The 19,572-nt window shown below is 45.0% G+C and overlaps 1 protein-coding gene and 1 long non-coding RNA gene across 2 annotated transcripts in view; one reads left to right on the forward strand and one right to left on the reverse strand.

The window, feature by feature from the left end:
* Positions 1-19,572, forward strand: part of LOC134932131 (proprotein convertase subtilisin/kexin type 5-like) — a 420,509-nt gene that overhangs the window by 59,588 nt on the left and 341,349 nt on the right. The window contains exons 3-6 of the mRNA XM_063926251.1: positions 844-912; positions 5,089-5,131; positions 15,438-15,583; positions 15,922-16,116. Coding sequence (XP_063782321.1) covers positions 844-912; positions 5,089-5,131; positions 15,438-15,583; positions 15,922-16,116 — 453 coding nt within the window. The remainder of the gene's footprint in view (positions 1-843; positions 913-5,088; positions 5,132-15,437; positions 15,584-15,921; positions 16,117-19,572) is intronic.
* Positions 1-19,572, reverse strand: part of LOC134932132 (uncharacterized) — a 154,602-nt gene that overhangs the window by 38,266 nt on the left and 96,764 nt on the right. The window lies entirely within an intron of this gene.

Genomic DNA, 19,572 nt, shown 5'->3' on the forward strand with positions numbered 1-19,572 from the left:
TGCAGATTGATTGAACTGCAGATATATCTGCCAGTGTGTACCCAGCTTAAGATACGTAAGCAGCACTAGCATGACACAGCCAGACCAGAGCCAAAAAGCAATGGAGTTTTTCCAACCCTCTATGTTGGGGTAATAATAATAACAAAAGTTTCACCCCTATGACATACCTCCCAACATGACCCTCTCCAGGAGGGACAAAATGCTCTGCTCCTGGACTTCCCTCTTAATGTATGATTGCCATCACCTGTGCTGAAACACCTTTCTTATCCATTAACCTGTTCAACACAGGTGCAGACAATCGTACATTAAGAGAAAAGTCCAGAAGAAGAGTATTCTATCCCTCCTGGAGAGGGTCATGTTGGGAGGTATGCTATGATGTTAGTAATAGTATAATATAGTGAGGATCTTGCCCATTATACCAAAATAGGAAAAAAAAATAACAAAAACCACACATACAGGCTCTCATTCTCTAGGGTACAGTATGTAGTTCAATGGGAAATTCTTTTGCCTTTGCAATCCATTAATACAATCTCACTGAGTATTTGTCTTTTTCTATGTAGTTAAGAAACAGGTGATTGCAAACACAGACATAGCAACATTAATTACACTATGCTTGTTTGTAAAAACAAAAAAAGCCTAACCTATATTTATGGGTGTTGTTCTAAAACTTCTAATCTATGAAAATTATATCTTTTTTTAACATTAATTATTATCTTTTTTTTTTTCCAGCAGAATTTTACATTAACATTCATTTACAGTGTTTAATTACATGAATTATGGTGCAGCATAATTGTGGTAGTGGAATGAAAATATTTTTTTTTTTGTTTTCATTGCATAATACAGGACAGGTGGAAGACCCTGAGACGGGGGAATGTGTTGACTGTGAGACTGGATGTAAAACTTGCGCAGTAGGTGAGGCAATGAGAAACATGAAAGCAATAAAAATGTATGAATAAATGGTGTTAGTTAAGGTGAGTACACACTTAGCGATAAATTAAACAATGTCGCTCATTTTGACTATTCCCGAAGGACGTAGTTTACTTTATTGCTAAGTGTGTATACTGCCGACGACGAGTGATGCGCAGCCCCGCGGATTGTTAGCGAACCTCGCTGCCGGCCAGGCATGCAGCTCAATTTTGACTGTCATCCAAAAACTGCATGCCCAGCCGCGGCATGACGTCCCTGAGCGCTATTGTTTGCATATCCCTCGGTGTGTACACACTGCCGCTGACCGCCTCGGCAGGGAAGGGAACACACTAGGTGGCGTCTTTCATAGAGCACATCGCCTAGTGTGTATCCACCCTTACATTCATATTTTTAGTAATGGAGGTAGGACAACTTTTCTTTTGCAGAACAAATTATTCAGAAAGGAGACATTTATATCATTTGTGGAAGAGAACACAGCATTTAAGAAATATTAAATGATATCATGAAAATATATTCAACTATCAATACAAGGAAAGTATAGGAGGTCAATCACAGTGTGAAAAGTGGCTATCTGCAGCTGCAGCCCAAATGCAGCTTTGAACTCTCTTTCTAGGGTTACACAAATGTACTAGATTAGCATTGGGAAGCATAGATTTCTGGAGCAAGATGGATGTATTTGTAAACATACAAGGAGGAATTAAGAGGAGTGAATATGTTCCCATGGAACCATGGAGAAGACACATCAGTGCATCTCATATCCAGAAGCATTACAGAACAAAGATTTCAAGTTTCATATCAACAGATAAAGGGGAGTAGACTAGACATGGCTTTTTCAGTGACATTTCTTTGAATTGTGTTGCTTTTCCCCACTTTACATAAGGGCGTGAATTTTGCATCGGCTCAGATCTGGCGGTCATTGGGCGGTATTCAATTCTTTTCACCCCCTTCCACACCCGTTCTGTTTCTGCTGACGGGTGTAATATAATCATTTTGGCTCGCTACCCCCGGAGTAGCGAAGGTGCCCAACCCTTTACGTAGCTAAACCTGATTACTATGTGCGATAACGGGGCTCACTTTAGAAAAAAGAATGGGTGTGATATATCATTTGAATACCGCCCATTGGGTCTAGTCCTATACTTTTGTTGGGATGCCAAATAGTACACTCAGTGTTGCACTGGACACATTCTGTTTTTCCATCTCTTTGCACATGTAGGTATACTTATACCCTATTAAGGCTGTTCCCTTCATGGAAAAGAGACATGCGCATTGATGTGCACTGGGTAGTCCATCAAGGTAAACTTGTACAGTGCCAAGGTACCTTGTGGTGAGCCTTGACTGTACTTCATCATTGTTCTCCACTTACTTAAAGTTTCGTAATAGCACCAAATGGGAAGCAGTAATCCCAACAGCCAGGGGAATCCCAGCGGTCGGAATCCCAACCGGGGACAGGAATCCCCATTCGGGGGGTTGTCCACGCCACACACCGAGGGCCCAAAGTGTTGCGAGTGCAGCGAGCCTGCGAGTGGACATGGAGCGCTCGCTGACGGGATCCTGCCTGTCGGGATACCATACTGAATCCCACCTAAATAGTCACCAGACCAGCTTCAGTTATCCAGAATCCTGGACTCTATTAGTGACTAAGGGGTCTATTTACTAAGCCTTGGATGGAGCTAAAGTGGATGGAGATAACGTACCAGCCAATCAGCTCCCAACTGTCATTTTTCAAACACAGACTGTGACGGCAGTTAGGAGCTGATTGGCTGGTACTTTATCTCTGTCCACTTTGTCTCCATCCAAGGCTTAGTAAATAGACCAGTCAGGCCCAGATTTATCAAGCCTTGGAAAGTGATAAATTGCACAGTGATAAAGCACCAACTAGTAAGCTACTAACTGTCAATTACAAACACAGTCTGTAACATGGCAGTTCGGTGCTGATTGGTTGGTATCACCATGCAATTTATCACTCTCTAAGGCTTGATAAATCTGAGCCAGATTTACTAAGCCTTGGAGAGTGATAAAGTGGACAGAGATAAAGTACCAACCAATCAGCACCTAACTGCCATGTTACAGGCTGTGTTTGAAAAATTACAGTTCTGATTGGTTAGTAGTTTATCTTTTTCTTCTTTATCATTGTCCAAGGGATAATTGCCCCTTAGGAAGATGTTGCAACATTTTTCCAAGAAAATTTCTTCTTATGTTATTTCTAGGTAATGATGTGTCTATCCTGAGACTTTCTTGCCAACATTGGCCCTCATTCCGAGTTGTTCGCTCGCTGCTAATTTTAGCAGAATTGCTAATAGGCTAAAATCTGGCAGTTCTGCGCATGCGTACGCACAGCAGGGCGCACGCGCTAAGCAAATTTACACAAAACTATGCTATTTTACTCACAGGCGAACAAAGCTTTTCAGTCGCTCTGCTGATTGACAGGAAGTGGGTGTTTCTGGGCGGAAACTGTCCGTTTTCAGGGAGTGTGCTAAAAAACGCAGGCGTGCAACGCAGGAGTGGCTGGAGAAACGGAGGAGTGGCTGGTCGGACGCTGGGCGTGTTTGTGACGTCAAACTAGGAACTAAACGGACTGAGGTGATCGCAATCTAGGAGTAGGTCTGGAGCTACTCAGAAACTGCATGGAAATTGCTTTCATTAGCAGAATTGCTAATCTTTCGTTAGCAATTGCTAATCTTTCGTTAGCAATTCTGCTATGCTAAGATACACTCCCAGAGGGCGGCGGCTTTGTGTTTGCATTTCTGCTAAAAGTAGCTGGTGAACAACTCGGAATGAGGGCCATTGTTCCATGTAAAATATTAACAAGATTACCAATCGTCATTGTAGCTCCTCCTATGAATGATCCAATAATCTCACTATCTCAAAGTCAAGGATGTGTCTTCTTCTAACCATCAAAGCCAAAATATTGGCCATGAATTTAAGTATCATGTGATGTTCATTACATAATTAACTTATGAATCACCTTCTTTCATGTATAGTGCATCCGGAAAGTATTCACAGTGCTTCACTTTTTCCACATTTTGTTATGTTACAGCTTTATTCCAAAATGGAATAAATACATTTTTTCCCTAAAAATTCTACACACAATACCCCATAATGACAGCGTGAAAAAAGTTTTTGGGAGATTTTTGCATATTTATTAAAAATAAAAAACTAATAAAGACATCACATGTACATAAGTGTTCACAGCCTTTGCTCAATACTTTGTTGATGCACCTTTGGCAGCAATTACAGCCTCAAGTCTTTTTGAATATGATGCCATAAGCTTGGCACACCTATCTTTGGCCAGTTTCGCCCATTCCTCTTTTGTAGCACCTGTCAAGCTCCCACAGGTTGGATGGGAAGCGTCGGTGCACAGCCATTTTCAGATCTCTCCAGAGATGTTCAATCGCAGATATTCACAGCGCTTCACTTTTTCCACATTTTGTTATGTTACAGCTTTATTCCAAAATTTAATAAATGTATTTTTCCCCACAAAATTCTACACACAATACCCCATAATGACAACGTAAAAAAACTGTGAATACTTTCCAGAAGCACTGTACATTATAGCCTTCAATTACTGAAGTGGTTTATGTTATTTTGATAGCTTGCTCTATACTTATATAAAATGTATATAGGGGGTCATTCCGAGTTGATCGCTTGATAGCAGTTTTTAGCAGCCGTGCAAATGTATAATCGCCGCCCACGGGGGAGTGTATTTTCGCATTGCAGGAGTGTGAACGCCGGTGCAGCAGAGCGCCTGCAAACACATTTTGTGCAAAACAAGACCAGCCCTGTGCAATGATTGCTGCGACAAGTGACACGGTAATGACGTCAGATACCCTGCCATGCCTGCGTTTTTCCAAACACTCCCAGAAAATGGTCAGTTGCCACCCACAAACGCCCTCTTTCTGTCAATCTCCTTGCGTTCGGCTGTGCGATTGGAAACGTCGCTAGAACCAGTGCAAAACCACAAAGGACTTTGCACCGATACGACGCACGTGCACATTGCGGTGCATACGCATGCGCAGATTATCCAATTTTTTCACTGATCGCTACGCAGCGAACAATGGCAGCTAGCGATTAACTCGGAATGACCCCCATAGTTCCTATGTATATTTTCTTTAAAACAATATTATAATTGTATTTTGCTTCAATATATTTCTCCCTGTATAGATGATCCTGAAATATGCCTCAGCTGTCTACAAGGTTATTTTCTGTAAGTTACCAATGTCTTTAATTATTAGCGTAAGTAGAAAGTAGTGCAGTGTGCAAATGAAAGAAGCAAATTGTAATAAATGTTACCACAGCAAATATAAGTAATGTACATAATATTTTTAACACATCTTATTGAAATTTTGACTTTTTTAACCATTTAACTCACAATTTTGTTTTAGAAATTGTAATTTTTTATAAAAAATAAAGTTTAAAAATAATTTTAAAAAAGCTATTTAAATGTTTTATTAAAAAAAATAATTATATATATATATATATATATATATATATATATATACATACACACACATATACACTTAAGAGGTGTGTTGCACCCTACACCCCACCCCTGTGCAATGCAATTTGCAATGCAATGCAAAAATGCAATTTGACTTCCCACCCTCCATCAGAAATATTCCTCCTAGTGGCATAAAATACCCTGACTTGTCAAGCCCCACCCTCACTCACAGGGTCAATGTGCCCCAATTAAGTACCCGCTCCCCTTCCCCATATGTTACTATGTGTTTTTTTCATATTATTATTGTTAATATATTATGCCCCCACCCAGAGCCGGCCCTAACCAATATGATGCCCTAGGCAAGATTTTGGCTGGTGCCCCCTAGCACCACCGCTGGTTCTGCATCTGACCTTGCACCTCTTTCCCAGGACCATCACCCCTCACCCATAGCAGTCCTTGTACCCCCTATATTTTAAATAGGAACAGTTCGCACATTTGACGCACAGCCCAAAAAGGGGCATCTTCTTGCTGGGAAGGGACATGGCCACACAATAGTAACCCCAATTCCAATTACGCCACACAGTACTGCAACTTTATTCACATTTTATCTTGCGATAGTGTCCATAATTCATATTACATCCCACAGTAGTATCACTTTACCTTATAATTGTTACTCCTCACAGTAGAGCCCCTTATTCACATTACATCACACTGAATTGCTCCTTATTCACATTACACCACACCTTATTGCTCTTTATTCACATTAGACGACACAGTAGTGCCCTTTCTATTTGCAATGCCACATAGTAGAGCACCTTATACACATAATGCCACACATTAGTAATGCATTTATACACAATTCCACACAGTAATGCCCCTTACACATATGAGACACATAAATGTCCTTATAAACATAATGCACCTTACACATTATGACAACCTTTATTAATGCCCTTTTATACATAATGTCCCTTACACATATGCCGCACATTATTAATGCCCTTATACACATAATGACACACATAGTGCCCCCTACACATTTGCTGCACATTATTAGTGCCCCTATACACATAATGACACATACAGTAGTACTCTTTTACACATATGCTGCACATTAATAATGCCCTTATACACATAATGACACACATAGTGGCCCTTTACACATATGTTGCACATTATTAATGCATTTTCTCTGACGTCCTAGTGGATGCTGGGTACTTCGTAAGGACCATGGGGATTAGACGGGCTCCGCAGGAGACTGGGCACTCTTTAAAGAAAGATTAGGTACTATATCTGGTGTGCACTGGCTCCTCCCTCTATGCCCCTCCTCCAGACCTCAGTTAGAATCTGTGCCCGGCTCGAGCTGGTTGCACACTAGGGGCTCTCCCGAGCTTCTAGTAAAGAAAGTATTTATTAGGTTTTTTATTTTCAGTGAGATCTGCTGGCAACAGACTCACTGCTACGAGGGACTTAGGGGAGAGAAGCGAACCTACCTGCTTGCAGCTAGCTTGGGCTTCTAGGCTACTGGACACCATTAGCTCCAGAGGGATCGAACACAGGCCCAGCCTCGGTCGTCCGGTCCCGGAGCCGCGCCGCCGTCCCCCTTGCAGAGCCAGAAGCAAGAAGAATGTCCTGGAAATCGGCGGCTGAAGACTCCGGTCTTCTTTAAGGTAGCGCACAGCACTGCAGCTGTGCGCCATTGCTCCCTATGCACACCACATACTCCGGTCACTGATGGGTGCAGGGCGCTGGGGGGGGGCGCCCTGGGCTGCAATTAGAGTACCTTACATGGCGAACAGCACATAATATAGTCTAATAAACTATATATGTGCAAAAATCCCCCGCCATAATATAAATATAAAGAGCGGGAGAAGTCCGCCGAGAAGGGGGCGGGGCTATCTCCCTCAGCACACTGGCGCCATTTCCTCTTCACAGCTCCGCTGGAAGACAGCTCCCCAGGCTCTCCCCTGCAGTTTCCAGGCTCAAAGGGTAAAAAAGAGAGGGGGCGCACTAAATTTAGGCGCAAACTGTATTGTATAGCTGCTATAGGGAAAATCACTTTGTGTTAGTGTAAATCCCTGATTATAGCGCTGTGGTGTGTGCTGGCATACTCTCTCTCTGTCTCCCCAAAGGACTTTGTGGGGTCCTGTCCTCAGTCAGAGCATTCCCTGTGTGTGTGCGGTGTATCGGTACGGCTGTGTCGACATGTTTGATGAGGAGGCTTATGTGGAGGCGGAGCAGGTGCCGATAAATGTGATGTCACCTCCTGCGGGGTCGACACCAGAGTGGATGGATATGTGGAAGGTTTTACACGACAGTGTCAACTCCTTGCATAAAAGGTTCGATGACATAACAGCTGTGGGACAGCCGGCTTCTCAGCCAGTGCCTGCCCAGGCGTCTCAAAGGCCATCAGGGGCTCAAAAACGCCCGCTACCTCAGATGGCAGACACAGATGTCGACACAGAGTCTGACTCCAGTGTCGACGAGGACGAGGCTAATGTACATTCCACTAGGGCCATCCGTTGCATGATTACGGCAATGAAAAATGTGTTGCACATTTCTGACATTAACCCAGGTACCACTAAAAAGGGTATTATGTTTGGGGAGAAAAATCAACCAGTGGTTTTTCCCCCATCAGATGAGTTGAATGAAGTGTGTGAAGAAGCGTGGGCTTCCCCCGATAAGAAACTAGTGATTTCTAAAAAGTTACTGATGGCGTACCCTTTCCCGCCAGAGGACAGGTTACGTTGGGAGACATCCCCGAGGGTGGATAAAGCGCTCACACGCTTGTCAAAAAAGGTGGCACTGCCGTCTCAGGATACGGCCGCCTTAAAGGAGTCTGCAGATAGAAAGCAGGAGGCTATCCTGAAGTCTGTATATACACACTCAGGTACTATACTGAGACCTGCAATTGCTTCAGCTTGGATGTGTATTGCTGCAGCAGCTTGGTCCGATACCCTGTCTGAAAAATATTGATACCCTCGACAGGGATGCTATTTTGCTAACCATAGAGCATATTAAAGACGTAGTCTTATATATGAGAGATGCACAGAGGGATATTTGCCGGCTGGCATCTAGAATTAATGCAATGTCCATTTCTGCCAGGAGAGTATTATGGACTCGGCAGTGGACAGGTGATGCGGATTCTAAAAGGCACATGGAGGTTTTGCCTTACAAGGGTGAGGAATTGTTTGGGGATGGTCTCTCGGACCTCGTTTCCACAGCAACAGCTGGGAAGTCAACATTTTTACCTCAGGTTCCCTCACAGCCTAAGAAAGCACCGTATTATCAGGTACAGTCCTTTCGGCCCCAGAAAGGCAAGCGGGTTAAAGGCGCGTCCTTTCTGCCCAGAGGCAGGGGTAGAGGGAAAAAGCTGCACCATACAGCCAGTTCCCAAGAACAAAAATCCTCCCCTGTTTCCACTAAATCCACCGCATGATGCTGGGGCTCCACTGGTGGAGCCAGGTGCGGTGGGGGCCCGTCTCCGGAACTTCAGCGACCGGTGGGTTCGCTCACAGGTGGATCCCTGGGTTTTACAAGTGGTATCTCAGGGATACAAGCTGGAATTCGAGACGTCTCCCCCTCGCCGTTACCTCAAATCAGCCTTGCCAGCTACTCCCCAGGACAGGGAGGTAGTGCTGGCGGCAATTCACAAGCTGTACCTCCAGCAGGTGATAATAAAAGTTCCCCTCCTTCAACAGGGACGGGGTTACTATTCCACAATGTTTGTGGTACCGAAACCAGACGGTTCGGTGAGACCCATTCTAAATTTGAAATCCTTGAACACTTATATAAGGAAGTTCAAGTTCAAAATGGAATCGCTCAGGGCGGTTATTGCAAGCCTGGAAGAGGGGGATTACATGGTATCACTGGACATCAAGGATGCTTACCTGCATGTCCCCATTTACCCTCCTCACCAGGTGTACCTCCGTTTTGTGGTACAGGACTGCCATTACCAATTCCAGACGTTGCCGTTTGGTCTGTCCACGGCACCGTGGGTATTTACCAAAGTAATGGCCGAAATGATGATACTCCTTCGAAAGAAGGGAATTATAATTATCCCGTACTTGGACGATCTCCTTATAAAGGCGAGGTCCAGGGAGCAGTTGTTGGTTGGAGTAGCACTGTCTCAGGAAGTGCTACAACAGCACGGCTGGATTCCGAATATTCCACAGTCGCAGCTGGTTCCTACGACGCGTCTGCTGTTCCTGGGTATGATTCTGGACACAGAACAGAAGAAGGTGTTTCTCCCGGAGGAGAAGGCCCAGGAGTTGTCATCTCTGGTCAGAGACCTCCTGAAAACAAAACAGGTGTTGGTGCATCACTGCACGCGAGTCCTGGGAAAGATGGTAGCTTCTTACGAGGCAATTCCATTCTGCAGGTTCCATGCAAGGATCTTTCAGTGGGATCTGTTAGACAAGTGGTCCGGATCGCATCTTCAGATGCATCGGCTGATCACCCTGTCCCCGAGGGCCAGGGTGTCTCTGCTGTGGTGGCTGCAGAGTGCTCATCTTCTCGAGGGCCGCAGATTCGGCATACAGGACTGGGTCCTGGTGACCACGGATGCAAGCCTCCGAGGTTGGGGGGCAGTCACTCAGGGAAGAAACTTCCAAGGACAATGGTCGAGTCAGGAGGCTTCCCTACACATAAATATTCTGGAACTAAGGGCCATTTACAATGCCCTAAGTCAGGCAAGACCCCTGCTTCAAAACCAGCCGGTGCTGATTCAGTCAGACAACATCACGGCGGTCGCCCATGTAAACCGACAGGGCGGCACCAGAAGCAGGATGGCGATGGCAGAAGCCACAAGGATTCTCCGATGGGCGGAAAATCACGTGATAGCACTGTCAGCAGTGTTCATTCCGGGAGTGGACAACTGGGAAGCAGACTTCCTCAGCAGGCACGACCTCCACCCGGGAGAGTGGGGACTTCATCCAGAAGTCTTCCAGCTGATTGTAAATCGTTGGGAAAGGCCACAGGTGGACTTGATGGCGTCCCGCCTCAACAAAAAGCTAAAAAGATATTGCGCCAGGTCAAGGGACCCTCAGGCGATAGCTGTGCACGCTCTAGTGACACCGTGGGTGTACCAGTCGGTTTATGTGTTCCATAAGAAAGAGAGGAGTAAGAACTGTACTCATCGTTCCGGATTGGCCAAGAAGGACTTGGTACCCGGAACTACAAGAAATGATCTCAGAGGACCCTTGGCCTCTGCCTCTCAGACAGGACCTGCTACAGCAGGGGCCCTGTCTGTTCCAAGACTTACCGCGGCTGCGTTTGATGGCATGGAGGTTGAACGCCGGATCCTGATGGAAAAGGGCATTCCGGTTGAAGTCATTCCTACGCTGATAAAAGCTAGGAAGGATGTGACGGCAAAACATTATCACCGCATATGGCGAAAATATGTTGCTTGGTGTGAGGCTATGAATGCCCCCACAGAAGAATTTCAGCTGGGTCGATTTCTGCACTTCCTACAGTCAGGAGTGACTATGGGCCTAAAATTGGGATCCATTAAAGTCCAGATTTCGGCCCTGTCTATTTTCTTTCAAAAAGAACTGGCTTCACTGCCTGAAGATCAGACGTTTGTTAAGGGAGTGCTGCATATTCAGCCCCCTTTTGTGCCCCCAGTGGCACCTTGGGATCTCAACGTTGTGTTGGATTTCCTAAAATCACATTGGTTTGAGCCACTTCAGACCGTGGAGTTGAAATATCTCACGTGGAAAGTGGTCATGCTTTTGGCCTTGGCTTCGGCTAGGCGGGTGTCAGAATTGGCGGCTTTGTCCTGTAAAAGCCCTTATCTGATCTTCCATATGGACAGGGCAGAATTGAGGACTCGTCCCCAATTTCTCCCTAAGGTGGTATCAGCGTTTCATTTGAACCAACCTATTGTGGTGCCTGCGGCTACTCGGGACTTGGAGGCTTCCAAGTTGCTGGACGTAGTCCGGGCCCTGAAAATCTATGTTTCCAGGATGGCTAGAGTCAGAAAGACTGACTCGCTGTTTATCCTGCATGCACCCAACAAGCTGGGTGCTCCTGCTTCTAAGCAGACTATTGCTCGCTGGATCTGTTCCACGATTCAACTTGCACATTCTGCGGCTGGACTGCCGCATCCTAAATCAGTAAAAGCCCATTCCACGAGGAAGGTGGGCTCTTCTTGGGCGGCTGCCCGAGGAGTCTCGGCTTTACAACTTTGCCGAGCTGCTACCTGGTCGGGATCAAACACGTTTGCAAAATTCTACAAGTTTGATACCCTGGCTGAGGAGGACCTTGAGTTTGCTCATTCGGTGCTGCAGAGTCATCCGCACTCTCCCGCCCGTTTGGGAGCTTTGGTATAATCCCCATGGTCCTTACGGAGTACCCAGCATCCACTAGGACGTCAGAGAAAATAAGATTTTACTCACCGGTAAATCTATTTCTCGTAGTCCGTAGTGGATGCTGGGAGCCCGTCCCAAGTGCGGATTGTCTGCAATACTTGTATATAGTTATTGCTTAACTAAAGGGTTATTGTTAGAAGCCATCTGTTCAGTGAGGCTCAGTTGTTATTCATACTGTTAACTGGGTATAGTTATCACGAGTTGTACGGTGTGATTGGTGTGGCTGGTATGAGTCTTACCCTGGATTCCAAATTCTTTCCTTGTAGTGTCAGCTCTTCCGGGCACAGTTTCCCTAACTGAGGTCTGGAGGAGGGGCATAGAGGGAGGAGCCAGTGCACACCAGATATAGTACCTAATCTTTCTTTAAAGAGTGCCCAGTCTCCTGCGGAGCCCGTCTATTCCCCATGGTCCTTACGGAGTACCCAGCATCCACTACGGACTACGAGAAATAGATTTACCGGTGAGTAAAATCTTATTTTTACATGACACACATAATGCTCCTTACACATATTCTGAACACTACTGCACAACCAACCCACTCGCATGCACACAGCACTCACACTTCCACTAACACTGTGACCTCTGCCTCTGCTTGGATACAGATGTGTCCTCACAAATCTTACATCAATGCTAACGTCGGGTACCTTTTTTTTTTTTAATGAAAATGCATCTTATTTGCATTGCTATGTGGCTAGGATGTACAATCAGCTTTTGCTGATTAAACTGATATGCAGCTTGACAATATACTGCGTGAGACTGTGGCTGTATCTGCATATGAAATGCTACATACAGAATATAGGCATGTCGCATATCATTTTAATCAGCAGAAGCTGATGATGCCCCTAGGCATATCAAATGCCCTAGGCAATTGCCTAGTTTGCCTATGCCTATGGCCGGCTCTGCCCTCACCCAAAAATCTTTTTATGGGGGCAGCAAAACCCCCCTAGTACCACATTTACAGCACCCCTCCCCCTAACCTTTTTGCTGCAGATGGCGCAGTGGAGCGTGGGGCCTGATCATCAGTTACCCGTGCTGAAGCTAATATCTGCACATTAGTTCCAGTCAGGGCTTAAAGTGGTCTTGGAGAAGTGGGGGAACTCATCTCCTCTATCACCCGCACATTGCAGGCGCGCGCCGCAAAAGGAGTTGTGGCCTCACTAAGAAGGAGCGCGGTCACAAAATAATACCCCCAATTCAAAATCAGCTCCACCGTACCTAGGGGGTAATTCAGACCTGATCGTAGCAGCAAATTTGTTTGCAGTTGGGCAAAACCATGTGCACTACAGGGTGGGCAGATGTAACATGTGCAGAGAGAGTTAGATTTGGGTGGGGTGTGTTCAAACTGAAATCTAAATTGCAGTGTAAAAATAAAGCAGGCAGTATTTGCTCTGCACAGAAACAAAATAACCCACCCAAATCTAACTCTCTCTGCAAATGTTATATCTGCCCCCAGCACCCCCCGCAGTGCACATGGGCCCTCATTCCGAGTTGTTCGCTCGCAAGCTGCTTTTAGCAGCATTGCACACGCTAAGCCGCCGCCTACTGGGAGTGAATCTTAGCTTATCAAAATTGCGAACGAAAGATTCGCAATATTGCGAAAAGACTTCTCTGTGAAGTTTCTGAGTAGCTCGAGACTTACTCTTCCAGTGCGATCAGTTCAGTGCTTGTCGTTCCTGGTTTGACGTCCCAAACACACCCAGCGTTCGCCCAGACACTCCTCCGTTTCTCCAGACACTCACGCGTTTTTCCCAGAAACGGTAGCGTTTTTTCACACACTCCCATAAAACGTCCAGTTTCCGCCCATAAACACCCACTTCCTGTCAATCACACTCCGATCTCCAGTACGAAGAAAAAACCTTGTAATGCCGTGAGTAAAATACTAATCTTCATAGCAAATTTACTTGGCGCAGTCGCAGTGCGAACATTGCGCATGCGCAGTTAGCGGAAAATCGCTGCGATGCGAAGAAAATTACCGAGCGAACAACTCGGAATGAGGGCCATGGTTTTGCCCAACTGCTAACAAATGTGCTGCTACTATCAGGTCTGAATTACCCCCCTAATTACATCACTGTTACTCTTAAGTTAATGAAAGAACTGATCCAATGTGACCCGATGCACAGCCAAGATGGGGGATAGGGGACCCCAGCTGGATATATAGATATAAGAGGGATACATACAGAGCAGTATCACTATATACTGCGAGGGGGTCTCAGCCTCTGTACTCACACTTAGACCCCGAACAGCAGCGCACGGACTCCAAGCTCCTGTAGCAGCCCTCATCCTCCACCGACATCAGGGGGATGGGGACAGCTGGAGGCACTGCACTGGGTGCAGACGGAGGGGAGGCGGCTATCCCAGTGACCTCACACTGCTAGACGTGCGAGAGAGGAGGGAGCACACCTCTGTCTGCGCTGGGAGTGGGACAGAGGAGGAGCAGGGAGCGTCGTCAGGGTCCCAGCTGTAGTGCTGTTTGAAGTTGCCAGCGGCCGCCAGCCGTTCCTGCGGACAGTCTGCTGTTCAAAACAATAGGCTGGTCTTTGATCTGTGATCTTGTGCGCCAGTCTCGGCTGGCAGGGCAGCTTCTCATTGGCTGGCAGTGCTCGAGCTGTGATTGGCTCACGAGCTCACCCAGTTTAAAAAAAAAGCAAAGCCTTGCCTTCTTTTAATTGCCAGCTGGTCCGCCCATGAGCCAGGATTGACTGGCGGCTGCTGCCTCCATTTTTTCCAATACTTACCCTCCGGAGTCCCTTGTCGGCAGCAGCAGCGTTCCAGGAATCAGCAGGAAAATGGCGCATGTGGAGTAAGAAATCTTCTGTGGAAATGTCCGGCGCGCCATTTTCCTGGAGACCTGGGCATATGCAATAGACTCTGGGACAGCGCTAGGGTCCCCTAGTGACCCCAGTGCCCAGAGTCTACAGTGCTGCTAGCAAGAGAGGAGGGGGCCCTATACAGATCCTGCACACGCTCCTCTCTTGATATGCCCTTGGTACCAGGGTTTCCATACCAAGTGAAATTTGTGAACTCCGTTGACTAAAAAAATACCCCGCAAAACATATGTGACTTCAAAAAAGTGCAATTTGTAAAGAAAAAATAATTTCTCCTCTGCAGGGAAATCCTACAAATGATTATGGCAACCGCTGGCCCATGTGCAAACTATCCTGCATTGTCTGAATGCTTAACGCAGTAGCAAATAGGCCATATGATACTTCTGACCACCCACTTCTGTTGCAATGTTGGAAAATACTACTGTTGCTCATTGAAGTAACTTAACGGGTCCCCTCCTCTCTTAAAACGCCCCTTGGGGGATATCATAGCAAAATATCAATGAACAAAAAGTGGCCACAGCCATGATATCAGCCATGATTAGGATATCCCACCAGGATTAGGCGCTTAATGTAATTTGTTGGGAAGAGGGTAGTTTCTGCCGCTCATGGCTACCATTTTTCCTGTTGTAGGTCAGGTGTTCCTTATGTCTTTTTCATTTCAAGATTATTGGTATTTGCCAAACTCTCAGGTTACACCATGTGCATCAGGATCTCTTACCATGTGACTGTCATTTTGATAGTCAGCAGTACACATGCAGTCAATGCTCTGTTAGTACCAGGAACACTATAGTTCCCACACAAGTATCACCTCAGTTTGATCTATTAATCTTTATTATATGATTTGTAAACTTTTTGTACCACTGCATTTGATTTTAGGCATCGTCTACAATGCCGCAAACACTGCCCCCAGAAAACCTACGAGGACAATGGCAGGAAAATGTGTCTTGCTTGTCCATTATGGTGCCTTCAATGCCACAATCAGACATATTGCTCTTCCTGCCAAAATGGATATTATTTGCATGGTAAGAAAGAAACAGCGAAAGCTTATCAGACGCTTTTCTACGTGCCAGTCACTTGTTCTTATTTGTTCAGTCAGTGGTGAATAGTTCAACACACAGTGAGATAATATTACAGTACACACCCTGCATATACTTCCTGACATACACTTATTGTACATAGTTGTTAACAGATTTATGTTTTGTTGTCCAATATTATGTGTCTTAACTTTTATTGATGGGTCAGTGCTGCCCAAAGTCAAATTAAATAATTCATCTTGAACCCTTAAATATGTGGAACCATTGATGATCTATTGTCTGTCTATCTGTCTATCTATCTGTCTAAAAAGAATATTCTATTGCAGATGCTGGATGTATGCCAAAATGCCCAGATGGCACATTTCAAGATTCCAAGAACTGGCAATGTGAGGCTTGTCATAAATCTTGCCAGACCTGCCATGGGCCATCACCTCGTGACTGTAATGTGTGCCCAGATGGAAAACCACCTTCCTATGGAATGTGTCATCTTGTGACCTGCTTGGATGAACAATATTTTAATGGTATATAAACAAAATAATAATCTGTCAATATCCATGAAGTTAGACTTCAATTTATAAAATCAAGTTATATTTTCACTAACATGGGAATACTGAATTCTCCCTCATTTGGGCCCATTCCCATGGATTATTTTGTGCATTTCAGATACAGTATAAATGGATCAAACATAAAGACAATGTAAAGAGTGTAGAGATCATTTGTACTGTATACCTGCAATGAACTCTGTCAAGTAGATCACTGAAATGGCAAATTCACCATCTTATACATGTATACGCTTACCACAATATCCCTTTAATCTGGGACACCTATGAATTACACAGTGTCACAACTGAGGGCTGAGGCTGACCTGGGGAAGCCTCAGACGTGGGGGCTGGCGTGTATGTGAACCGTGGAGGTAGAATAGGGTTCTTGGACATGCAGGAGGTTAAGCACCGTTTGCCCGAAGTTGTGACAACAACAACAACAACGGAGTATATAAAACAAAGTCTGTTTATTGAACACACAGTTTAGACACCTTGGCAATTGAGATACCTTTCAACAGTAACTTGTGCAGATAAATATAGCAGTACAGTTCCTGGGAGCGCAGTGGTAATGAGTACTGTAGCAATGCAGGATAAGATGTAACAAAGTCCTTGCAAGACCTGGAGTTGGAAAGTCCATGGGCCACAGCTAAATGCTGTAACAGGGAACTAGCTGGTACTGCTCAGCAGATGACACACTGGAAGCTGGGTTGGCACAAGTGCACAGAGGTTGAAGGGAACTTGGAAGAATTGCCGGGGATGCCGGATGGAACCGGTGCAGACAGAAGGTGTATTGAACGCACCGCTGAAGATAGAGTCCGATGGTGATTATCGATGGTGAACTGTGGTTCGATGTTGTGTGCTAGATGATGAACAGATCGATGCTGGAACACCGCTGTAGATGGAGAGCGATACTGAAAGTGATACAGAACACCGCTGGGAGTTGATAGTGACACAGGAACAATTTTGGAAGCTGGAAGCGAGACTGGAGCAACGCTGGAAGTTGGAAGCTGGTGATGAAGTCACTGTGGATCACAGAGAGCGATGTTGGTAGGCAATGAGAGCTAGGAGTGATACTGGAACACCGCTGGAAGCTGGAAACGATTCTGGAACAACGCTGATAGCTGGAAGCTGGAAGCCGGTGATAGATCACTGCAGGACACAGGATGCAATGTAGGAACACTGCTGGAGTCAGGCAGCACCGCAAGATGGTAACCGGTGCGGGGTCTCTTTAAGTGGAGCAAGGTCACAGGAGCTGGAATACCTGGAAGCACAAGCTGGAACATCCACAGACAGGAGAGACGTGTATCACTAGGATAGACAAGCACAGCACTGACAATTAGACAGCCTGAATGCAGGATATTTATACCAGCTGGGAAGCAGGTATTGGCTGAGCAATCAGGCAGAGTCCAGAGCACAGCGGATAGGCTGTAGAATAACGTGATGAAGTCAAACATAGCTGCGCCCATGTTTGAATCTGGAGGGAAAGTCTGTTTGAACTTTAGCATGAGGAAATCAGCAGTGAGACGCCATTCACTATGACAGAAGGGATTAACTGTATAGTTGCCATGACAACGCTGCCGGGATCACGGAGAGGAGACTGAGGCAAAGTTGTACAGTGTGCTGCACGCAGACAGCGCAGGTGGAATCCAGGCATGGAGCATTGGGTCAGTCTCAGGAGACACTTAGAAGGTAAGAAGTGGTGACTAATTACCCGGATCGTGACACACAGGGTCTGTGGCTGGCTAAATTCAAGCCTGCATTTCACCTGGTTGGTTTTCATCAGTGACAGAACCTGTGAAAATCATAGGTGTCACGGATTAAACAGATATTATGGCAACCTTAAGCATGTATAGTATATTTAATGGTCCATTTCTAAATCTACTTGTCTATACAGAAGAAATGTATTGCTTTGGGCCAAGTACACTTATTTTGTTTAATATATGCTTGATCTGAATTAGCCCTTACTAAACAGAGCACCAGCATTTATACTATAGTGCCGGGGTTCCCAACCACATTCCTCAAGGCAGACTAACAGTCCCAGTTTTAGTGATATCCATGCTTAAGCACAGAAAAGTAACTGAGGTACTAATTAAGTCACCTGTAATCAAATATTACTATCCTTAAAACTGGACTTTTAGTGTGCTTTGAGGAACACCTACTATAGTGAGACCAATTACATATGATCAAGGGTGTAGCTACCATAGGTGCAGACAGTTCAGCTATCATGGGGCCCAGAGCTGAGAGGGGCCCACCTTCCCTGTCAAAGTTACATATGTTATATACATTTGTGGCCATTGTGTGGTATGTAGGGAACCTTTCACCCTTTTCTTCAGGCCTGCAATATATGTAGGTATGTCTCCGGACCTGCTCATTGTAGTGTGGTATAAAATGAACTGGAGGGCATTTTAATGTTATATAATATTAACCGGGGCACTGTAATGAGGCACAAAATGAACGGGGAGCACTATATATCATAATGTGAATTGGGTTTACTGTGCGGCATAATGTGTATTGGCAGCTCTGAAATGTGACATAGGGTGAACTTAAGCACTACTACGATTCATAAAAGAAACTAGGGCACTACTATGGGGCATAACATTAAATAAGGCTCTACTATGGTTCAGAAAATGAACTAGTGCACTATTGTAGGGCATAAAATTAACAACTGCTGCAGAGAAGTGTCTCTCTAGAAGCATTGGGACGGGGGCCTCTTCAAAATGTTGCTATGGGGCCCACAAAGTTCTGCATATGGTATATAAATCTGATAGATACTGTAAGTATCAGAGGTCTCATGTTAATTAGACAACTCACTGTGAATTATCTCAAAATCATATGAGATTATAAATATCCAACATTTGTCATTTGAACCATCAGCTGATTTTTACACAATAATTCATTCATTCCTGTGGATACTTGCACCTTGGCAGGTTGCCACTTCCACCACGGAACTCCATCTCATATATGCTGAAATTAACTTTGTGCATCTATAAAACCTATGCTTTGGGCATTTCTTTGGGTGATACAAATACTGCCACAGTGACAGAACTCCTATGGCCTATGCAATGTATCTATTCCAAGTTAATGATATAAGTTGATCTTCTAGGATTGATTCAAGACTAGTGTGGTTGTTGTTATGTTCTTGGAATATAAATAGGTCTGTCATTTCTGTTATAATAGGTCTGCAATCTTTATCTGGGAACTTCTTATCCAGGCAGTTATGAAAACCACAAAGGGAAAGAAAGTAAATACTGCATCTCTGTGATATTACACTTTGTAGACAGGAGGAGCATTTCAGGAAAAAAATAATTTTAAATGCAATTTATTACATATATTACATAATAGACATAATTCTGCAAATCATGGTAGAGCTCATTATACAGATATATATTTATATGTATTATTAACCTAAGCTCGAATCATTTTGTATTATAGATC

The sequence above is a fragment of the Pseudophryne corroboree genome, chromosome 6 (genome assembly GCF_028390025.1).
Source record: "Pseudophryne corroboree isolate aPseCor3 chromosome 6, aPseCor3.hap2, whole genome shotgun sequence".
NCBI lineage: Eukaryota > Metazoa > Chordata > Amphibia > Anura > Myobatrachidae > Pseudophryne > Pseudophryne corroboree.